This window comes from Vicugna pacos, chromosome 30 (assembly GCF_048564905.1).
Source record: "Vicugna pacos chromosome 30, VicPac4, whole genome shotgun sequence".
NCBI classification, from domain to species: domain Eukaryota; kingdom Metazoa; phylum Chordata; class Mammalia; order Artiodactyla; family Camelidae; genus Vicugna; species Vicugna pacos.
In genome coordinates this window covers 10424898-10444058 of record NC_133016.1, presented here as the reverse complement: position 1 = coordinate 10444058, position 19161 = coordinate 10424898, and the positions used below count along the sequence as shown (strand labels likewise).

The 19161-nt window shown below is 32.3% G+C and overlaps 1 protein-coding gene across 7 annotated transcripts in view; it reads left to right on the top strand.

Moving 5' to 3' along the window:
- Positions 1 to 19161, top strand: part of RELCH (RAB11 binding and LisH domain, coiled-coil and HEAT repeat containing) — a 107591-nt gene that overhangs the window by 63012 nt on the left and 25418 nt on the right. For 4 of the 7 annotated variants that reach the window (XR_012065572.1, XR_012065573.1, XM_072952028.1 and 1 more), the window contains exons 17-25: positions 3221 to 3377; positions 3990 to 4113; positions 5924 to 5972; positions 7944 to 8023; positions 11106 to 11212; positions 12174 to 12273; positions 16505 to 16587; positions 17381 to 17444; positions 18902 to 19040. Coding sequence is in view for 4 of the 7 variants with exons in the window: in XM_072952028.1 (XP_072808129.1) it covers positions 3221 to 3377; positions 3990 to 4113; positions 5924 to 5972; positions 7944 to 8023; positions 11106 to 11212; positions 12174 to 12273; positions 16505 to 16587; positions 17381 to 17444; positions 18902 to 19040 (903 nt within the window). In the remaining 3 variants the exon portion in view is untranslated. Of the gene's footprint in view, positions 1 to 3220; positions 3378 to 3989; positions 4114 to 5923; positions 5973 to 7943; positions 8024 to 11105; positions 11213 to 12173; positions 12274 to 16504; positions 16588 to 17091; positions 17175 to 17380; positions 17445 to 18901; positions 19041 to 19161 lie in introns of those variants that run through there. The other 3 variants (XM_006205730.4, XR_012065574.1, XM_072952029.1) reach the window with 3 other exon arrangements.

Sequence of the window (19161 nt, the reverse complement as noted above, 5' to 3'; positions counted from 1 at the left end):
GTGAAGCACCCACAGCTGTTCACTTCAGTTCCACTCTTTCACTCATTAAGGCACTTCATCTGCCTAGGGACTTTCCCACCTTTCTGATTCCCTCTCTTTTTTTTTTTTATCTTGCTGTATTGTCTTGCTAGGGCTGCCATAACGAAGTACCGTAAACTAGTGCTTTAGCAACAGATGTTTATTGTCTCACAGTTCTGAAGGCTAGAAGTCTGAAATCAGGATATCAGTAGAGTTGGTTCCTTCTGGAGGCTGTGAGGGCAAAGCTGTTTCATGCCTTTCTCCTAGCTTCTGGGGGTTGGCCGGCAGCGTTTGGTGCTCTTTGGCTTGTAGATGCATCACCCCAATCTCTGCCATCATCTTCATATTCCATTCTCCCTGTGCGTGTATGTGTCCAAATTTCCTCTTTGTTTATAAATTCAGTTATATTGGATTAGAAGTCTACGCTACTCCAGTATGACCTCATCTTATCTAATTATATCTGCAACAGCACTGTTTTCAAATAAGGTCACATTCTGAGGTTCTGGGGGTTAGGACTTCACATATGAATTTTTAAGGAAGACACAGTTTAACCCATAGCATTTGCTATCATTCATTCGTTCATTTAACAAGTAATTCTTCAATATTGCCTATTGCCAAACACATGCTAGAGATTAGATAGAAAATTTTCAAAGCTGCTTTATCATCCTGAACATATTCCTTCTAACATTTATGTGACCTTTCCTTGTGATTATGTCTTTATCATGCCAAAAATAATCTTTTATTTTTAGTTCTCATTGACTTAATTTGACTCTGACTTTGAACAGTAGCTATAAATGTTGTTGTTATACTCACATGTAGGTATACAATGCATTTATTAGAAATGAGAAAATATTATATCCTTATTTAGAGTCTATATATATATGTATGTCTGTATGTCTGTTTATATATACAATTGTATAATTTGGGATGCAGTTTACTGTAAGTGAAGATTCATTTGTGTTCTCTTAAATTAATGGAAGTTCCACAGCACTAGCTAATATTTACGTCAGACACTATTTTAAATGGTTACACTCATGAGTAAAATAGACAAAAATCTCTGCCATCATAGAGCTTACATTCTAGTGAGAGGGAAATACATTAAAGACTTAGAGTCATAACAGCTGTTATTTTGCTGGATTTGGATAATTGTGGCTATTTTTGACAATAAAATGATAGTGTTTTGCCAGCCTGTTAAAATGGTATTCTGGGGACCTTTCTGTATCCTTATGTTAGATGTTCAAATTTTTAAGTCTCCTTAAATAGAATAATGTTTTGAAGTTCCTGAACCATTCTGATTGCTTATCTGTTATAACTGAGTTATCCAAGTAATTTGTTTATTTCCTGACCTTGTTCTGCTTCTGTTGGACCTAGCTTTAAATCTGTGGACTGCACTTTTCATACAGTAAATCTTGACATATCTATTTTACTTTTAACTATTCCTCTATTTTCCAATAGTTTGTCAGTACTTTTGAAGAAATAATATACATTTCATCATAATATAGCAGATTGTAACCAGTATGATCTAACTGTGTTAGAAATTATATCAGATATGCTTTGACATGCTATAGAAATATGAAGTACAGATACATACCCTCACCATCCACATCTGTTTGATTCCTAGGTTGAAATAGTGACAGTTCAAGCAGAAACCTCAGATAGTATGGGATACCATGTTACCTAAATTCATTGATTTACTTGTGTATTATGATAGCTAATAGGAGACTTTAACAAGCAAGGGATAACCTTCATTTGTACTTAAGATATTGTTAAAAGCCTTGGGCCACATAGGAAGACAATAGTATCTTGTCTTTGAGCATTTTTATAGTTATTTCATGTTTTCTGAAGTTTAATCATTATCATTAGGCCACTAATATCTTTTGAGAAAGTGCTGCATCTTTATTTGTGTTTTTTTAGTGTGTTAACCTCTATGCAGGAGTTACTGGGCCATTAGGAATTTCTGACCAACAGTTAATGAGCTGTTAGTAGCATTATTCACTTAACAGCTATCTAAGACATAGTCTTTAATAAGCTGGGATCTAACTATGATTTATAGGATCATAAATTTTATTGATATGTTTGAATTTTAAAATGTATTAGTGTATGTTAGTGTTTTATTTATGTAATTTTAAAAGTAATTTTTTTCAGTTTTCCCCCAAAACTTTTAAAGTGTATATATAAGTCTGTGGTTATAATATTTATAGTACATTTTCCTTTATCTTACTGGTCATTGTTTTAATACTTATTAACTTAATATTTATCAAACTTTTTAAAATAAAACATTTAGTATTGGAATTTAAATACTTAAAAAGCCTATTTAGCTCAAGCTTCAATGTATTTTGTGTCATTATTCTCTGGTATAAAGCAGTTTTTCCCTGCTATCAACCTGCTAGTTTCTTATTCCATGAAGGAATCATATTTACTATTGCATTGACATAGACAGTCTGGTGGTATTACAAATATTTCTGGTTTTTTTAATTTTATTTTTTCAATTTTTTTTAAGCTTTTTTTTTTCTAGGAAGGAGGAGGTAATTAGGTCTATCTTTTTTTTTTTTTTTTTTGTAATGGAGGTACTGGGGATTGAACCCAGTACCTCACGCATGCTCAGCACGCAATCTGCCACTGAATTGTATACCCTCCCCCTATTTCTGTTTTTTAAAAACCAAGTTCAGATCCATATTTTAGCTGAGCTTTTATATTTGAGCCAATTTTAATTTAACCTGAGTGAAATTTTACTCTTTATTAGCAAGCTGTTTCCTAACAGTATTTGTTTAACTATTTATTTAGTCTCAAAATCTGCTTAATTTTTGAGTTTTGTTAAATTATTCACACGTGACAATTTACAGTTGACCCTTAAACAATAGGAGTTTGACTTGCACATGTCCACTTGTATGTGGATATTTTTCAGTAGTTTATACTGTCGTACTGCATGGGCCGTGATTGATTGAATTTGTGGGCGTGGAGGCACCTGATAGAGAGCTGACTGTAAGTTATAGGCAGATTAACCCCCAAGATGTATAGGCGTCAACAGTATTTCTTTTTCTTCATAAAAGTGATTTAATTAATATTTTAAATTTTATATTTAAAGTCTATAATAAGTTAAATAAATATCAGGAGGCAGAATCTTACTTTTCTTTTTGACAGAATGGCTAATTTTCCAAACTGCCATTTTCCATGTGATTTATTTTGCTTCTGTTGTTTACAGTGACTAGGTTCCCACGGCCTCTGTCGCCTCTTCAAGATGTGTCTACTATTATTGGAAGTCGTGAGCAATTGGCAGTGCTACTACAACTTTATGATTACCAGCTGGAACACGAGGGTACAACAGGCTGGGAGAGTTTACTTTGGGTTGTCAATCAGTTGTAAGTTACTACCTCTGTATTCATTTGATAAGCCTCAATCAGTTGAATGGAAAATAGCTCACCATATTTAGCCTGGGCTCCAAGAGAAAAATATAACAAAACATTTTTTAAAACAGCAAAACATGACTTGGCATCATCTATGGTAAATATCTTTAGGAGAGGAGATTTATATCACTGGATATGTAATTATCCATGAAGATGGTGCTGCTGTGTTATGTCAGAAGGAACTATCTACTGCCTTATTGTCTAAAAGTAGTGATGGATTTTAAACTACATCCAGACTTCTCATTTTTGAGGCTAAAATGGATGCCATGTTAGCCGAGCTCTTGTGTGAAGCATCAGATACATTGATTTGAGTCTCATAAGTCCATACTCAGAACTCTACTATTAAGATTTCATATATTTTTATGGCAGTTGGTTAAAATTTAAGTTTATAGAATATAAACTTAAGACTTATTCGAAGGGTCCCAAACAATTCCTTTGCATTCCAGTTTTAGTGGTTATGAAAAGCAGAACAGAAGAGGATGTTAAATTTGCATTTTTTCAGAAATTGGCAAGGAAACACTGATTTATTTGTATCCCCTGCCTATTTTTCTTTCCTTTCATATTCAGGTTGCCACAACTTATAGAAATAGTTGGCAAACTTAATGTTACTTCAACTGCCTGTGTCCATGAATTCTCCAGATTTTTCTGGCGCCTTTGCCGGACATTTGGCAAAATTTTCACAAACACTAAGGTAAAAACTTGTATTCCATGTTTTCTTATATGCAAGAAACAGAACTATAATGGGTTAATTAATGCTAGAACAGAGTAAATAAAAGCATGAGTCCTTTTTTTACTCATTATCTTTTAATATTTTAGAAAACCATGATAGTAAAAGAAAATTCTTGTCAGTAATTCTTATCTTTACTGATTTTCCGAAGGTGATTTAGCCAAAGCTTAGTTTGTATCCAGATTTGGATATAAGATCTACTCACTGTGGGTATATCTCAAAGCTTTCCAGCATAGGAAGTATCAACCAGGGGACTCAACTGCACTGCTTTGAATGTGCTTCTGGTATTTTACCAGCTGCCACAGAAACAGCCATTTTACTCAGCATGCTTTGGTCAAAACATCAGCTGATTATAGAACCAAAGCAACTTGTATGAAATACTTGTTACAAGGATACCAGCTCTTGGAAAAGCATAGACACTTGAGATGAATGGTCCATATTTCAGTCACTACCAAAGGTATTATTTGTGACTTTTGCCTATCCAGGTTATTCTGTATTTTTAGATATTAAAATTGGAATGTACTGAGGTCCCACTTTCTTCTTAAATCTTGTTAATCTATTTGTCTTCATAGCATATTGTATTGTTAAGCCAGCTTTTTAGAGATCTAATAAAAACATAGAAAGATGTAGTTGCTATAATCAAATATTAATCAAGACACTTAAAAGGTAAGAATTTTGTGCAGTTCCATACTATTAAATCTGTAGTTATTGAAACATAAAGGAAAACTGTTTCGTATAGCAAATTGGGCAAAATTCAGAAAATGACTTATGACTGTTATATTTGTGTCCTGTAATAAAGCATTTAATTTATCTGGTCTTAATCTTTTCATGTATGAAATGAAGAAGTTGCTTCAATGTCTTTTAGTTCTGTAAGTCTGATTCTGTAGATCAATCTTTTCACAGTGGTGTGCACCTCATTTGAAACTGAATTCGTAAATTGATATGCTTGACTCACCAATAGGAGGGCAAAAACCAGACCTTGATGTTACTTGTAGAAGAAACAAAATCATTTTACATTTTTCACTAACTTCTAATTAGCAAACAAGTATAATTTGATTTTACTGGTATCGCTACTGGCAAATATGGTTTGATATCCCAAAGGAAGTAGCTGTTATTTTTTTTACAAAGGCAATTAGGAGTCCACTTTAGTATGTAACAGTTAAGTGGTTGACTTCAGTGGCCTGAAATTTGAAATCTGTGATAATGTTAATAGTAAAAAATTGAAACAAGCATTTGCTCTAACATAAGATTTTAAAATTAAATTCTGTATTTGATGTTTACAATTAAATTCTGAGGAAGTTGAAATAAGAAACTAATCTAAGCAGATGGATATCACATGATGAATATGTTATTTATTGAATACCCTAAATGAGTGGAATTTTATTTTCATTCCTTTCATATACAGCAAATGTTATTTTCAGTAATTCTAATCATATAATATCTACCTAAATAACCTTTCTGTCATCAAGTTTGATTTTAAGAGGTAGTAATTTCCAGAATTTAAAATCATCTTGGAAATTATTTTAGTGACTTAAACTAAAGGCCTGCTGACCTGAATTGATTTTTAAAATATTTTCTCTCTAAAGGTATTGTTTTCAGTAACTTCACTCTTCTTTTTTCCTATGGATCTTAAGAATGTTGTTTTTGACCACTTGAATCAATAGTATATAATGCAAAATAAATACGGAAATAGTAATCGTAATAGCAGCAGTTGTACGCATTGATTGGTCTGTTGAACTTGAGACTTTTTTCATCTTTTCTTTGGGCTGCTCAGGTAAAACCTCAGTTCCAGGAGATTTTAAGGCTGTCTGAAGAAAATATTGGTAAGTTTATGCATTATTACTTTTAAAAAACAATTGAATCTCTTGGCTCCAGAAAAATACTTTATTCATGACATGCAAATTATATAAATAAATTAGCAAGTACAATTAAAAAGGAAAATGTATACTGTGAGGTCCTTGGTTTTACAGCTCTGTCAGATCTAATATCCTTCCCATGAGGTGGCAGTAAGATTACTCTTTGTCAGTTTGATTGTAAATATCTACCTTCACTGTAATCAAACTGACTGAAGGCTGAGCTTCTCAAACTGAGATTTGAACCATTGTAGGTTTGAAGTGGTGTATTCAGGATAGTGAACAGTAGAAAGTAAAGAGCATCCAATTCATAATTAGTTACTGAAAACTTTTAAAAATTAAAACAAATGTAATCAAATAGAATGCAAGGTATACATATATGTTTTTAAAATGAAACATGAGATTTTAAAGAAACTACAGGCTTTAATGAGCAGCTCCAGCCCCTCTTTTCATAGTTTTCACTCATCTGTCCTAAGAATTCTAGTTATAGCACCATTGGCATAAGAACTCATTTATGTGTGGATCCTAGGTCCCTGCATATTTTTTAACTTGGTTGATTTTGAATATATAAATAATTCTTATCTCAGTCCTACCTTAATGGTTTGATTTGAGTGATCTAGAAAACTCCATTTTGGGCTGTCCTCAGAGGTATTAGAGCATGAAAAAATGATTCCTTTTAAGTTTGAAAACAGTGAGAGTTTTTGGACAAATGCTTCCCAAAGTTTATATTTAATAGCTTTCTAAGGGGTTTATGTTTGGAATACCTAATAGTTGGTATTATCTTTTTAGTTAGTTATTAATTCTGATGATAAATTAGTAAATAATATTTACGTATTTTGGAAACTGATAGCTTTTAGGATTATTAGCTATGAATATTTAGCTGTTCATATAGGAAGTGATTATTAACCAATGTATATGCAGTCTACATCTATGAATTCAACTTAAGCTTGTTTCTAGCCTCAGATTTACCTCTCAACTCCTATAGTCACACTCAGCCAACATCAGTACTCCCAAAAGAAAAAGTTCCTCTTACCAAGAGACTAAACAAACCTCAAATACTACTAATTGATGTGAAAATGGAATTTTTGCTAAAAATTCCTTCAGGGCATTTAGTTAAATACATCTTTGCAACTCACTTATTTATTACTTTCTGAAAAGAACTTAAAACCATACAAAAATAAGGGGGAAAGTAATTTTTTAAAAATTGAGTACATAAAAGCAAATGTAAAGCACTTAAAACATTGCCTAAAAATCAGTAAATGAGGTGCTATAAATAACTACTGTTATTATCATCTCTGGAACTTTTTGAACATTATCCACACATGCTGCATGAGAAAATCTCTTACGTTACATTAGTCAGGCACTAATGTTACAGGCACTCACCTGTGATTGGATGCTTTTCCTCCCTCTGCTTTACTTAGCCTCCCTACTGCATGAAAATAATCAGGGTTCTGTCCAGCTGAAAATCCTCATACAGGATGCAGGAAGAGTACTGGAAACTAGGTGGTATCCATGTCTGGAAGCAGGTTACATAATGTCTATCTAGTGCCTCCTGTCAGCTGTGTGCCTTTACGTTTTACTGAATACTGCCAACTGAAAGAATGAATGTATGAAGACCTACTTCAGTGGGCACTTGGGAAAGTCTGAGAGAAAACTCTGATTTCTGATTATGCAACTAAGAGCAAAGCATCTCATTTGGGTTATTAAAATTTTTCCCATCTATCAAAAATGTTTATGCTAATGGCCCTTGTGAAAGTATTAAGTTTTGTTTTTACTACCACCAGTGGATATATATTTTAATTAAAATATTTGCCAAAGTAATGATAATATTTATTTGTAAGACTTGTAACCGGTTGGAAGTTTAAATATAATTTGCATTGTGACTTTTTGCTTTACATTTATGGCATACTCAGATTTTTAAAATTATTTTAATGATTTTAGATTCCTCAGCAGGAAATGGGGTCCTCACTAAAGCTACAGTCCCCATTTATGCAACAGGAGTCCTTACATGTTATATTCAGGTAAGGGAGAAATTCTTTTACTGGAAAATGTAAAATCACTTTCTATTGAGAAAGATACCTGATATTATGTCTTTTAATGTGTGTGTGAGTGAAAATGTTACCCATAAAGGAAAACTATTTATTTATTCATTTTATTTAACAAATAATTTATAGGGGAGAGCATATTTCAATAATAAATCTCATTAAAATCTCGAACAAATTTTAGTGATTGTGTGCTTAACATTTTGTTCAAAGTGTTAGATTGCACTTATTTAACAGTTTCTTTGTGTTTCATTATAATTTTTTTCATTAATAACGAAGCACATGTGTTAGATGAAGCAGACTACAAAATGCTATAGAATACTGTTCATTTTTAGCAAAGTACTTTTTATTAATACTTTATTATTCTTAATTGTTACTATGTAATAAATTACCCCAAAACATGCCTTATTATAGCCTTTTTATTTGCTCACTGGCTTTGCTCAGCTAGGTGTTTCTTCTGCTGGTCTTGCTGGTAGTCACTTGTGTTGCTGCATTCACTTGGTTGGTTGGTAGGAGGCTCAGCTAGTATGGCTGAGCTTCAGTATCCATGTAGTCTTAGGGCCTCTCTCCGTCCACCGTGGCCTCCGGAGCAGCAGAGCCAGACTCATTACATGGTGGCTCAAGGCTCCCAGAATTGCAAAAGTAGAATCTGCTAGGCGAAGGCCTGAGCCTCAAATTAGCACATCACTACCACTGCATTCTTTTGGTTAAAGGAAGTCACGGACCCAGCCCAGAGTCAAAAAGAGGGGACTAAATGAGAGCCTGAACGAGCTGTGGTTCACTGGTGGTCACTGATATAACAGACTACCTCACTCTACTTAATATTGTTTTAAGTAAATAACATGTGATGTGTATTAAGCATATCAGTCACTTTTAAGAGTGAGGCAGTCCCACCAGTGAGGTGAAAATATGGGCTCAAGACAAAGCAATTTATAAAAATTAGAATGTGTAACTCAAACAGGAAGACCTTTTTCCCCAAATTTCCCCCATTAATACCTAACTTCTTTTGCCTTTTGAATTCAAAATACAACAGTTTATTACATTCTTCTTCCAAAACAGATTTGAACCATCTTACAATATTAAAATTTAGTTCTACAGTATCAGACAATACTTTGCAATAGAAGCTGCAGTTCCGTTACAGTACAATATTCTTTTAAACTTTTCTTTTCTGTACTAGTTTCTAAGACTATCTCATAATGTAGATACACACAGAATCTCTGTGTTTAGAACATTTTAAATCATGTGACCTTAATAGATTGTCTCTATTGTTCTTAAATTCATGGAGGTTAAGTCCTAGCACATTGCCAGGCACAATAGTATGAATGCTATTTTCCTCTTTAATTTTGGAAGCTGTTCCAATATAATAACAGTGTGATGTTGATATTTTTGTCTCTCCTTTTTAACCTCTGGCAGTGGTTAGGATATTGATTTTGACCATAAATAGTATTTTGAAGCATAATGAAGTACAAAATACAAAGTTTGCCTCATAGTAGTACCTCAGTGGTTAGTTACATAAGTGAATAAAGATATATTTTTTGAGTCACTATATGAAATTCAAATATATAAAGAGATAAGAAGTTTTCTGCTAGTCACAAAATGTGAATTGAGGTAGCTGTCACAGATTGCCAGGGTCACTTGTTTGAGGAAGCACACACTAGCTATTAATATTTTTCTTGCTAAACCAAATTTTCTGTTAGGGTAAATCACTGCCCTGTTTGGTAAACAAAAACTATTTTAAATCAAATATACAAGCAGTATTACTGTCTTGAGATTTTTAAATCGAGAAAAAGTATTTTAGTAAATTTTCAAATCAAAAGAATCCATGCTCATTTAGAAGTATATTTCATAGCTCTTATTTCACACTTCAGTTTTTTCATTTACAGTTTTCCGAATTTATATATACGCTGTGGTTAATAAGCAACTAAAAATGGCTGAAATGTCTATTCCAACATAGCTCTGTTGCTGGTTTGTCAATGTCTAAGTAGACTAGCATTGTATAAAACTGCTGTATCCATCCTTTATTCAGGCTGATCATTACTTTTGTCAATCCGTTATCTCCACCGAATTCTGAATTAATCTGACCATGTAGAAAAAAATGGTAGGTGGTAATCCAGTCTTCCTGATGGATCTGTTGATATGTACAGAAGCCGTTTATTGTTGACCTAATATAGCCCTAAAGACAAAAAACCTGACTCTACTTTATTATGTATTTATTTCCTGGTAGAATGTCAGATTCCTTTCCTATACAAATTCAGGTTAATTTAACATAGTTATTTTTTTAACTCTCCAAATTTAGCAGGCTTGCTTTTTCTAACATATTCTTTAATAAATAGAGTGCTGTGTAAGAAAAAGAAATATTTTCTGATTGTCAAAATAATGGTTTGTTAAAGAAAGATTGAAAAATAAAGATTATTTTTTAATCAAGGGTGCAGCTATTTCCTTTAAGAGCATAATGGTCTATATTTTAGCAAATGTGCAGCTTCTCACCACTAATAATTTCTCAGATATCAATTTTCTACTGTTAGGAGAATAAATGTTTTACTAGTTTGTATTTAACTATTTAGAGCCAAAATTAATGAAAGCTAAAATTGATAAAATAGGTTTTAATAAAAGAATATACCTTACTATGTTTTAAACCAGAACTATCTAATCAAACTTTCTGTAGTGATGGAAATACTCTTATCGGTATCTTAGCTATCCAATAAGGTAGCCACTAGTCACACATGTCAGTTAAACAATTTGAATTGTGACCAGTGCAACTAAGGAACTGGATCTTTTATTTTACTTAATTTTTAGCTTAAATTTAAATATAAATAATTACATGTGGTGAGTGGCTACCATATTAGACAGCACAGGTCTAAATCTATGAATCAAGATTGTCTTTGTCCTTGTACCATTGTGATCATAAATATGCTTAATAAATATCTTTAATAAAAATGCTTCCAAAGTAGGATATTTTCCCACTTAACTTGGTAAAATTTTCTAATTATAGATAGGAAATTATACTTTTAGCACTACTTGATTGCTTGTAAATTCATTATCAGTCTTTTTCCTCTTGTAGGAAGAAGACCGAAAACTGTTAGTTGGATTCTTAGAAGATGTAATGACCTTGCTTTCATTATCTCATGCTCCTCTTGATAGCCTGAAAGCTTCTTTTGTGGAACTGGGGTAAAAATTACAGCTTATAGTTTTTTGAAAGTTATATAAAGTTTTAAAATTGGATTTGTAGAGTACATATTTTCAGTCTGAAAAGACTGGCGTACACACCAAATCTTTTGGTTTTGAGACAAGATTTTTTTTATTTTTGGTTTTTTGTATTTCTTATTTTCTTATTTTTAATATTTTGTAACCAATTGTAATAAAAGAATGGGGTAAAGAATACAGACATATGTCTTCTTTGAAGCAATTGGAGAAATAAAATCAAGTACAGATTTGAAGAAAATTTAGTATCCCAAAACTGAAAAAGGAGCCACAAGTGAAAGCCAGCTCACTGGGCTCCTTTTTGCATTCCATTTGATTTGCTTAGTCCTTCATAATCATATCATCTAGCTGCTTATGTAGTTTTGTCTCATCCTTTCTGAAAACAGGATTTATGTTTTATTAATAATACTATCCTACAATTGGACAGGCTTCGCAGTCAACTTAAACCCTTCCGTACAGGTGATTTGAGTTGTCTTAATTGATCCTACAACAACTATATGGCATAAATAGGACATGCACTGTTCCCCCAGTTTTTATAGATGCAGAAATTAAGACCCACAGATGTTATAACTTACCCATCTGACTCTTAGTCCAGTGTTCTTTTCTCATAAGTAATAAATTTTATTTTATTTTTTTTATAATTTTAACTTCTATGCTACTAAAGAGTTGAAATTTCTATCATCATTGCAAATGATGAACCTAAAAGTATAGTTCCTGAATATGCTAAAAGTTTATAGTTTTATAAGGTGATTTCCTTTTTTAAAGAATCTTAGATGTAACTTATTAAAATTGTAAAAAGTAATTCTGTATGTTTTGTCAATATTTTCATTGTTAATATTCCTCATAAATGTAGTATTTTTCAGTACACTAGTAAGATTCTTGTGGTTCTTATGGCTTTCACTTTTAGCATTGATTTTTTTTCTTTCAGTGCAAATCCAGCCTACCATGAGTTATTGTTAACTGTTTTATGGTATGGTGTTGTCCATACTTCAGCACTTGTGAGGTGTACTGCTGCTAGAATGTTTGAGGTATGTGTACAAATGTTTCTCTTGGTTCAGATCATAATGATTTTCTTTGGAAGAGGTAATGGGAATATTTCTCAAAAAAAGAAGGCTTTTCATACTATGTTATGTTGATTATCTTTTATGATGTTGGACAGTATCTAGTTGTGTACTGTGTGATGGGGCAGGAATTTAGCTTTGATATATTTCAGAATGTTTTCTAGCCTTATTGGTTCCTTGAATATTATTTCCATTTCTCAGAATTTCTTTTAAATCTTACTTTAATTTCCATCCTATATAAATCTTCCTGATTATTCTATTTACTGAGGTAAAAGGCTGCCAACTAAAACAATACAGGGTATCATTAAAGTTGTAAAATATAGTTGGATTCCATGAGTAACATTTTAAAAATCAGTTATTGCAATTATGGAAATACTTATTTTATTGATTACTCTACTTCATTATTCCCTCACATATCATATCAGGAGTAACAACATCTCTATACATTAACTGCCCGTAGACTTAGAAGAGACCCAAGTGTAATATGAAGACTAGAATACTTACCTTTTTATCCATCATAGAGAAAATTGTGTTATAACCTAGTGTATGTGGGTGTATAAATATATATATTTCTGGAACTTGTATTTGAGCACCAAATTGGTTTAGAGTGTTTCTTACTGCTATTGAATCTTGCCATAAAGCCGTACTACCTGGGTTCAGTGTCTGTCTCTGCCACTTAATGCCGAGGTCAGACTTCTCTGTGCCTTAGTTTCCTCATGTATAAAGCGAAGATGATAATAATAAGTATCCATCTCAAAGAATTCTTGTTAATATTAAATGAATTAATACTTGTAAAGCCCTTAAAATAGTGTCTGACACATAGTAATAAAAGCTTAACAAATGTTAACTATCATTATCACTGTTGAGTTCTTTTTTTTTTAATCTATGCTGTTACCTCACAAAATAATATAATAGTTTAGGAAACATGTATTTATCCAAACTAAAATTGTCCCTAATATGCATGTAATTCTTAAAATATGTTAAAGCCTTTTTTTCCATAAGAAGAATTGGACATTTCTTCCTGAATTTCAGAATTTCTACATAATTTAAGATAAATTGCAATCTAAAAAATAGACCACTGATCTATTTAAAATATATACCCTCTGAAACTTTTAAATCTATAAAATGTATTTGTGGAATCTAAAGAAAATTCCATTGTTATTGGAAGATTGAAAATTCTCTGTCCATGTTATTCCCACAGTTATTATACATATTTGATCAAAAAGCTAATCACATGTTGTTTGTCAAGATAAATGCCAAAATAAAAATTCAGTTAGATGTATAGTGTAAGTTCCTTCTGAGTATAAATAATTTTTAATTATTCAGTATGCTAAAAAGAGTTACTTCCATTAAAAAGTCTTAGCCTCCTCTTCCCCTAAAAAGAAAAACGCCATCCTACTTCTGTGATCTACTTTTCATAAGACTTTATTCTAAGACCATAAAAGCTATTTCTTTTTCTTAAACTGTTTGTTTCTAAAATGTATGTATATACTGGTGAAGCATACCATATAAGTGAAAATAATTTAAATAAATAAAATGAAGCATCCTTCCTTTTTATTTGTTTTTGTATTTTTTCTGCTTTATTTCTTACATGTGGCTTTTACCTGGTTTTGGTTTCTATGTCTTCTCTCAGTGCTGACTGGAAACTATACCTGTGTTTAAGCAGCTTTCAGAGTTCTATCAGATTGATTATTAATTTCTGAGTCTAATTTGGGAGACTTATTTCAACATTTTTTTCAAATTCATCTATGATAAAAAAAGATTTTTACTGAGCATGCAAGTAAAAGTCATCAATAGGAAAAATTAAAGTTACCTTGTCAGGGAACCTTATTTCTGAACAAAATTATATTAAAAGAGTAATTGTTTCATAAGATTTTTGATACTGATGCTTTACAATTTACAATGCCTGCTTTGCCCCCAAAATAGGTTAATTCAAAATAAAAACATAAAAAACAGGACACTTAAACTTTTAAATTTTTATAATGTGAGACCAGAAGCTGTTGAGAAGAAAGTAGGAAATGAATACACCAGGAACATAAGATAAGCTACTTAGCGAAATTGAACACTAAATTGAGCTCTGAGTTTTCAGACAAAATGGGGAAACCCAATCAATCATGTTATTCTCATTGTTAAGTAAGCGATAATATATTATTTCTTGATATAGCAAATTATTATTGAAATTGATTTATAAAAGAGACTGTTGTGTGACTTCTAGTGTGACATAATGGATTTCCCAAAAGATACAGGAAAGAACTTCATATAATGATTTCTTACATCACCATAAGGAAATAAGCAGGTAACAATAAGGCAACAATTAAAAGAAGGCATGGCCTTTTTAAGACAGATGTGACTGAGTCAGTTTTCTAGCCCTACCTCTTTTTGTCTCTGAAGCTCTGGACAAGTTGTTTAACTTCTCGAAGGCTCAGTTTCTTCATCTGTTAAAACATTGACAATAATTGTACTTACTTCATTGGGTTTAAAAAATCAAATGACAGTGTGTATAAAGTGTGTAATAATTGATAGCTCTTAAATTTTGCTTTCTGAGTTTCTAGCTTAGTAAAGAAATTAAACTTAAAAACTCCAGGACAATGAAAAATTAACCTGTTCATTAGATTATCCTTTTTTATTTTTTAATGCTTTTTGGCTGGCACAAGATAGACAGTTCAAGATATACTTTACTGATTCAAATCTAAGCTACCTTATTTATAAAATAATACAGAGAAGAAGAAGGTTTTACTTAATAGTGTTTGAAGTTCTTTACCATTTGTTTCTACCTGACATCTGTAATGTTTAAGGTAGTTACAAAAGCTCCTTTGTCATTTTATTCCTTTCCAAATTATCTATGGTTCTGTTGAAGTAAAAATATCTCAGAATACTAAAGTATATCTAAGGTGAATCAGTTGTCAAATAGTAACATTATTGTAAAATTAAAATCTTCACGTAAAAGGAGCTTTGCTCTCTTATGTGGCTAACGTGCACACGGTGTTGGGTTTTTGTTACTAAAAATTTCATGGCATCTTCCGTCTTCCATAAGGACTAATTCTGTTACAAAGTGATTAGCATTTAGGGTTAATTTGTGTTTACATTCGGAATTGAGAATGTAGGATTAGGATGTTACCCTTCTCTGTTGAACTCATAAAATTCAGTGATTTTTATAAACATAAAACAAATACAGCTAAATATTGTTCTCTTGTTCTGTGATTTTGAGTTGGTTGTTAAATGAATCATTTTATGATTAGATTATAGAAGTAGGTCTAATTGTGTTCATTTTTTTCTTTACTTGAGCTTTTAGAGAAATGCAAAACAAAGAACTATTTGTAGTTAACTACTTGGATCAGCCAAAAACATTTTTAATTCGTAATTTCATTTTCCAAATACATCACAAATTTTATATCCTTTTAGTAGTCATAATAATTAAACTCACATTTCTTGAATGCCTAGTCTTTGTCAGACACAATATTTAAGTATATTATATGCAATTAGTAGCACAATGATCCTTTAAGGTAGATGACATTGTCACCATTTTCAGATGAGAAAACTGAGTTTCAAGAGATTATCTAAGGCCACATGACAATAAGTGGAGAGCTAGAGTCTGAACCCAGGTCTGATTCCCACATGAAATAAGTACTTTCACTAGGCTGTACCTTAAGAAAGAAAGCTATGTGATGTAAAAGGTGGGGAATTTTCATATGTGATCTTTAAATTTACTTGCTATAGAACAATCAGAAGCAGTTTAGTGGTGGCTGCCAGCCATTTGAGTTTGGTTTAAAAACAGTCCAGTTTGCACTTTGTTGGTCATAACAAAATTATACCAGATTCATTTAAAGAATTTAACCATAGAACCCAGTGTGTCTTTTTTCAGCTTCTCTAAAAACAAGAACAAAAGTAAAACTTTATTTTAAAATGCATTTTAATTGGACATGGAAATTGCATAGACTATTTGACCAAAAGTACAAACTGCCATTGAATTGGTGACAAACTGGTTCCGGGGACTGCTAGGCTGTTTAAGCTTTATTTTTCTCCTGAGCATTCTCTGCCTTTTTAAAGCACTCTAGCAGCAATATTTGCTTAGCTTCTAATTTTGGTTTTGCTTTTGTGTTTTCTCTCTTTCTCTTGGTTGTTCCTTTCTTCTTCCCGTGGCATTGTGTTTGCTCTTTCCATGCATCACCTGTGAATACCCCCTGTGCTGACCAATCAGCTGTTGGTGAAGGGGGTGAATGAAACTCTGGTAGCTCAGAGGGTTGTTCCTGCTCTCATAACTCTCTCCAGTGACCCTGAAATGTAAGTGTCACCCCTGCCTTTTACGTTCAGCGTCCCTTTCGGACTGCGCCTGTCAGGAAATAACCATCAGCTTTTAAATTCATTGAAGAACAGATTTATCTCTTTAAAATAAAATATTGGATTATGCTTACTTGATTTTAAACTTTATTATACAACTATTCATGTATCCTTTTTTAAGTCAACCTTCACAGTAAGCCTAATGTGAAGGCCATATATTGAAGAATATATTAGTAGTATTAGTCCTCAATAAACATTTCCGAAACTTAAAACGTGCTGATGGACTATTTCTTCCAAGCCAAGAAGGGATGCTCTGCTAATCTCACTAACATGTTGTTACCAGTAAGTATAGTGGCATGAACCAAAGGCTTAACATTTTAATGTCTCGTGTGGGTGACTAAACCAAGAAAGGCCAATGAGTCTGCCTGCCCATCCTCAGTCACAGCTAACCCAGTTCTCATTCCAGTTTACCAAACCATTTTTTATTGCATGTTGACTGGTTTACAGCTGACTCTTCGAGGCATGAGTGAAGCGTTAGTTGACAAGCGGGTTGCTCCGGCCCTTGTTACCTTGTCCAGTGATCCTGAATTGTGAGTTTCACAGACTGCGACCTTAAGTTATCCTGTCTGTCTTTTTGAGCATTCTTCTTGGTCTGCTTTTTTTTAATTTAATTCGTCATTGCTAGAGACTAATACAGTATATTTACCTTGTACTTACTTTGATATATATATTTTTATAATAATCGGTTTTTTATCTCTAAGAAAGTTTCAGTTTCCTTCTTTTTTAATTCTAACAGCTCTGTCAGGATTGCCACAATTCCAGCCTTTGGCACTATTATGGAAACAGTTATTCAAAGAGAGGTAAGAAATGACTAGAATTTATTTAATCTGTGTACTGTTGAGGTGATGATACCACATTACCATATGGGTATCTAGGGGTTGGGGGCAGGGAGCATCATACCCTTTATTTTATTTCTTAGTTACAAGCTGGAGGAGGATCTTAGTATTTGAAAATATGATAGCCTACCAAAAGTATATTTTTACATCCTAAGGAAATCTCTAGTCTTTCTTCTCAATTAGAAAATTAAGTATAAGCCAACTCTCAGATGTTCTGTTTTAAGCCTATCTGGATATTACAGTTTTGAATAATCCTTCAAACCAGATCTAGTTCCAAAGGCTTCTCTTATCCAGTAGACTTCTGGATAGTCTACATAAATTCCTGATTGCCAGTTTGCATAAATATGAAGACAGGTTTTGTTAGTTTCACAAATGGAGGCTAGAAGGTACCTATATTCTTGTCACTGTCATTACTTTGCCTGACATTGATATCAAGCTGCAAGCCATGTAGACTGGCCTTATCTTTTTGCAGCACACATCTCTGTGATAACCTTGTATCATGCCTGCTTCAGGAGATTACCAAAGTCTTCTTCCCTAAAAGTGTATCTTGATTCAGAAACTTGCAATTTAATTTTAAGTTTGTTAGGTTATATCTGCAAATTAACTCTAGAGCACTTCTCAAAATTGGTATCAGAATTTTATTCTTTATTATCAAATTGGACATGCCCTTATACAATGAAAAACCCTGTACATAAGAAAATAAATTATTTGTGGACATATTACTTAGCCACTTAAATGGAAAATAAGGTTTTCCATCTCGTAGACATTTTACCCTATATATGTGTGTGTGTGTGTGTGTATCTATATGTGTATGTATAAATTGTTTTATAAAATTTTTTATCATAAAGGTTTCTTATAACAAAAATTAAACAACTTTGTTAGTCGTGGGAAAAAATGTTTTCTGTTTTTTCACTTACATGTTTCACTGGTGGAGCAAAAAAAAGAACACATCTTTTTGCAAAGCTTGCAGTCTTGGCAGAATTTCAACATGTTCTTAAATCCTAAAATAAAAATGTCTTTTAGGGAAATATGAGTAAGAAGTAAGTCATTAATGACTCATTGCTTTCAGAAGGTGAATAAGTGGGTAACTTATGCTATGATTTTTTTAAGAATTATAATTTAGATACAACATTGTCATACATCTATCTTTTTTCCTAAATATTGTGGGGTCTTTTTTTGTTTTTTTACAGTCTGTCAGGGAATATTTGTGTTTTTAAAAAACAAAAAATGAATTAACAAGCATAAACAAAAATGTAAAACCTTTTCTGTGCCAAAAGACTAAACAAGTACTTATTTAACTCAAAATTTCTGTTATTATGTTGATATAAGTCATTTGAATCCAGTGCTGGAAGCCATGTTTTATGTGTATCTTTCTCTTTAATAACGCCACTCAATTTGACTGTATAATATTCAATTTTAAGTTGCTGGAAAGAGTGAAAATGCAGCTGGCTTCTTTCCTGGAAGATCCTCAGTATCAAGACCAGTATTCTTTGCATACAGAGATCATAAAAACATTTGGTAGAGTTGGGCCTAATGCAGAACCAAGGTTCCGAGATGAGTGTAAGTTGCATTTTTCTACCTTTTTTCCTGAATTACAATGTAAGAGCAAAGCCAGAAGCTTTTCTGAGAATTTGTTGTCTGTTAAAGCCTTTCTACACTTTATCTTCCACATGTTGAAAGT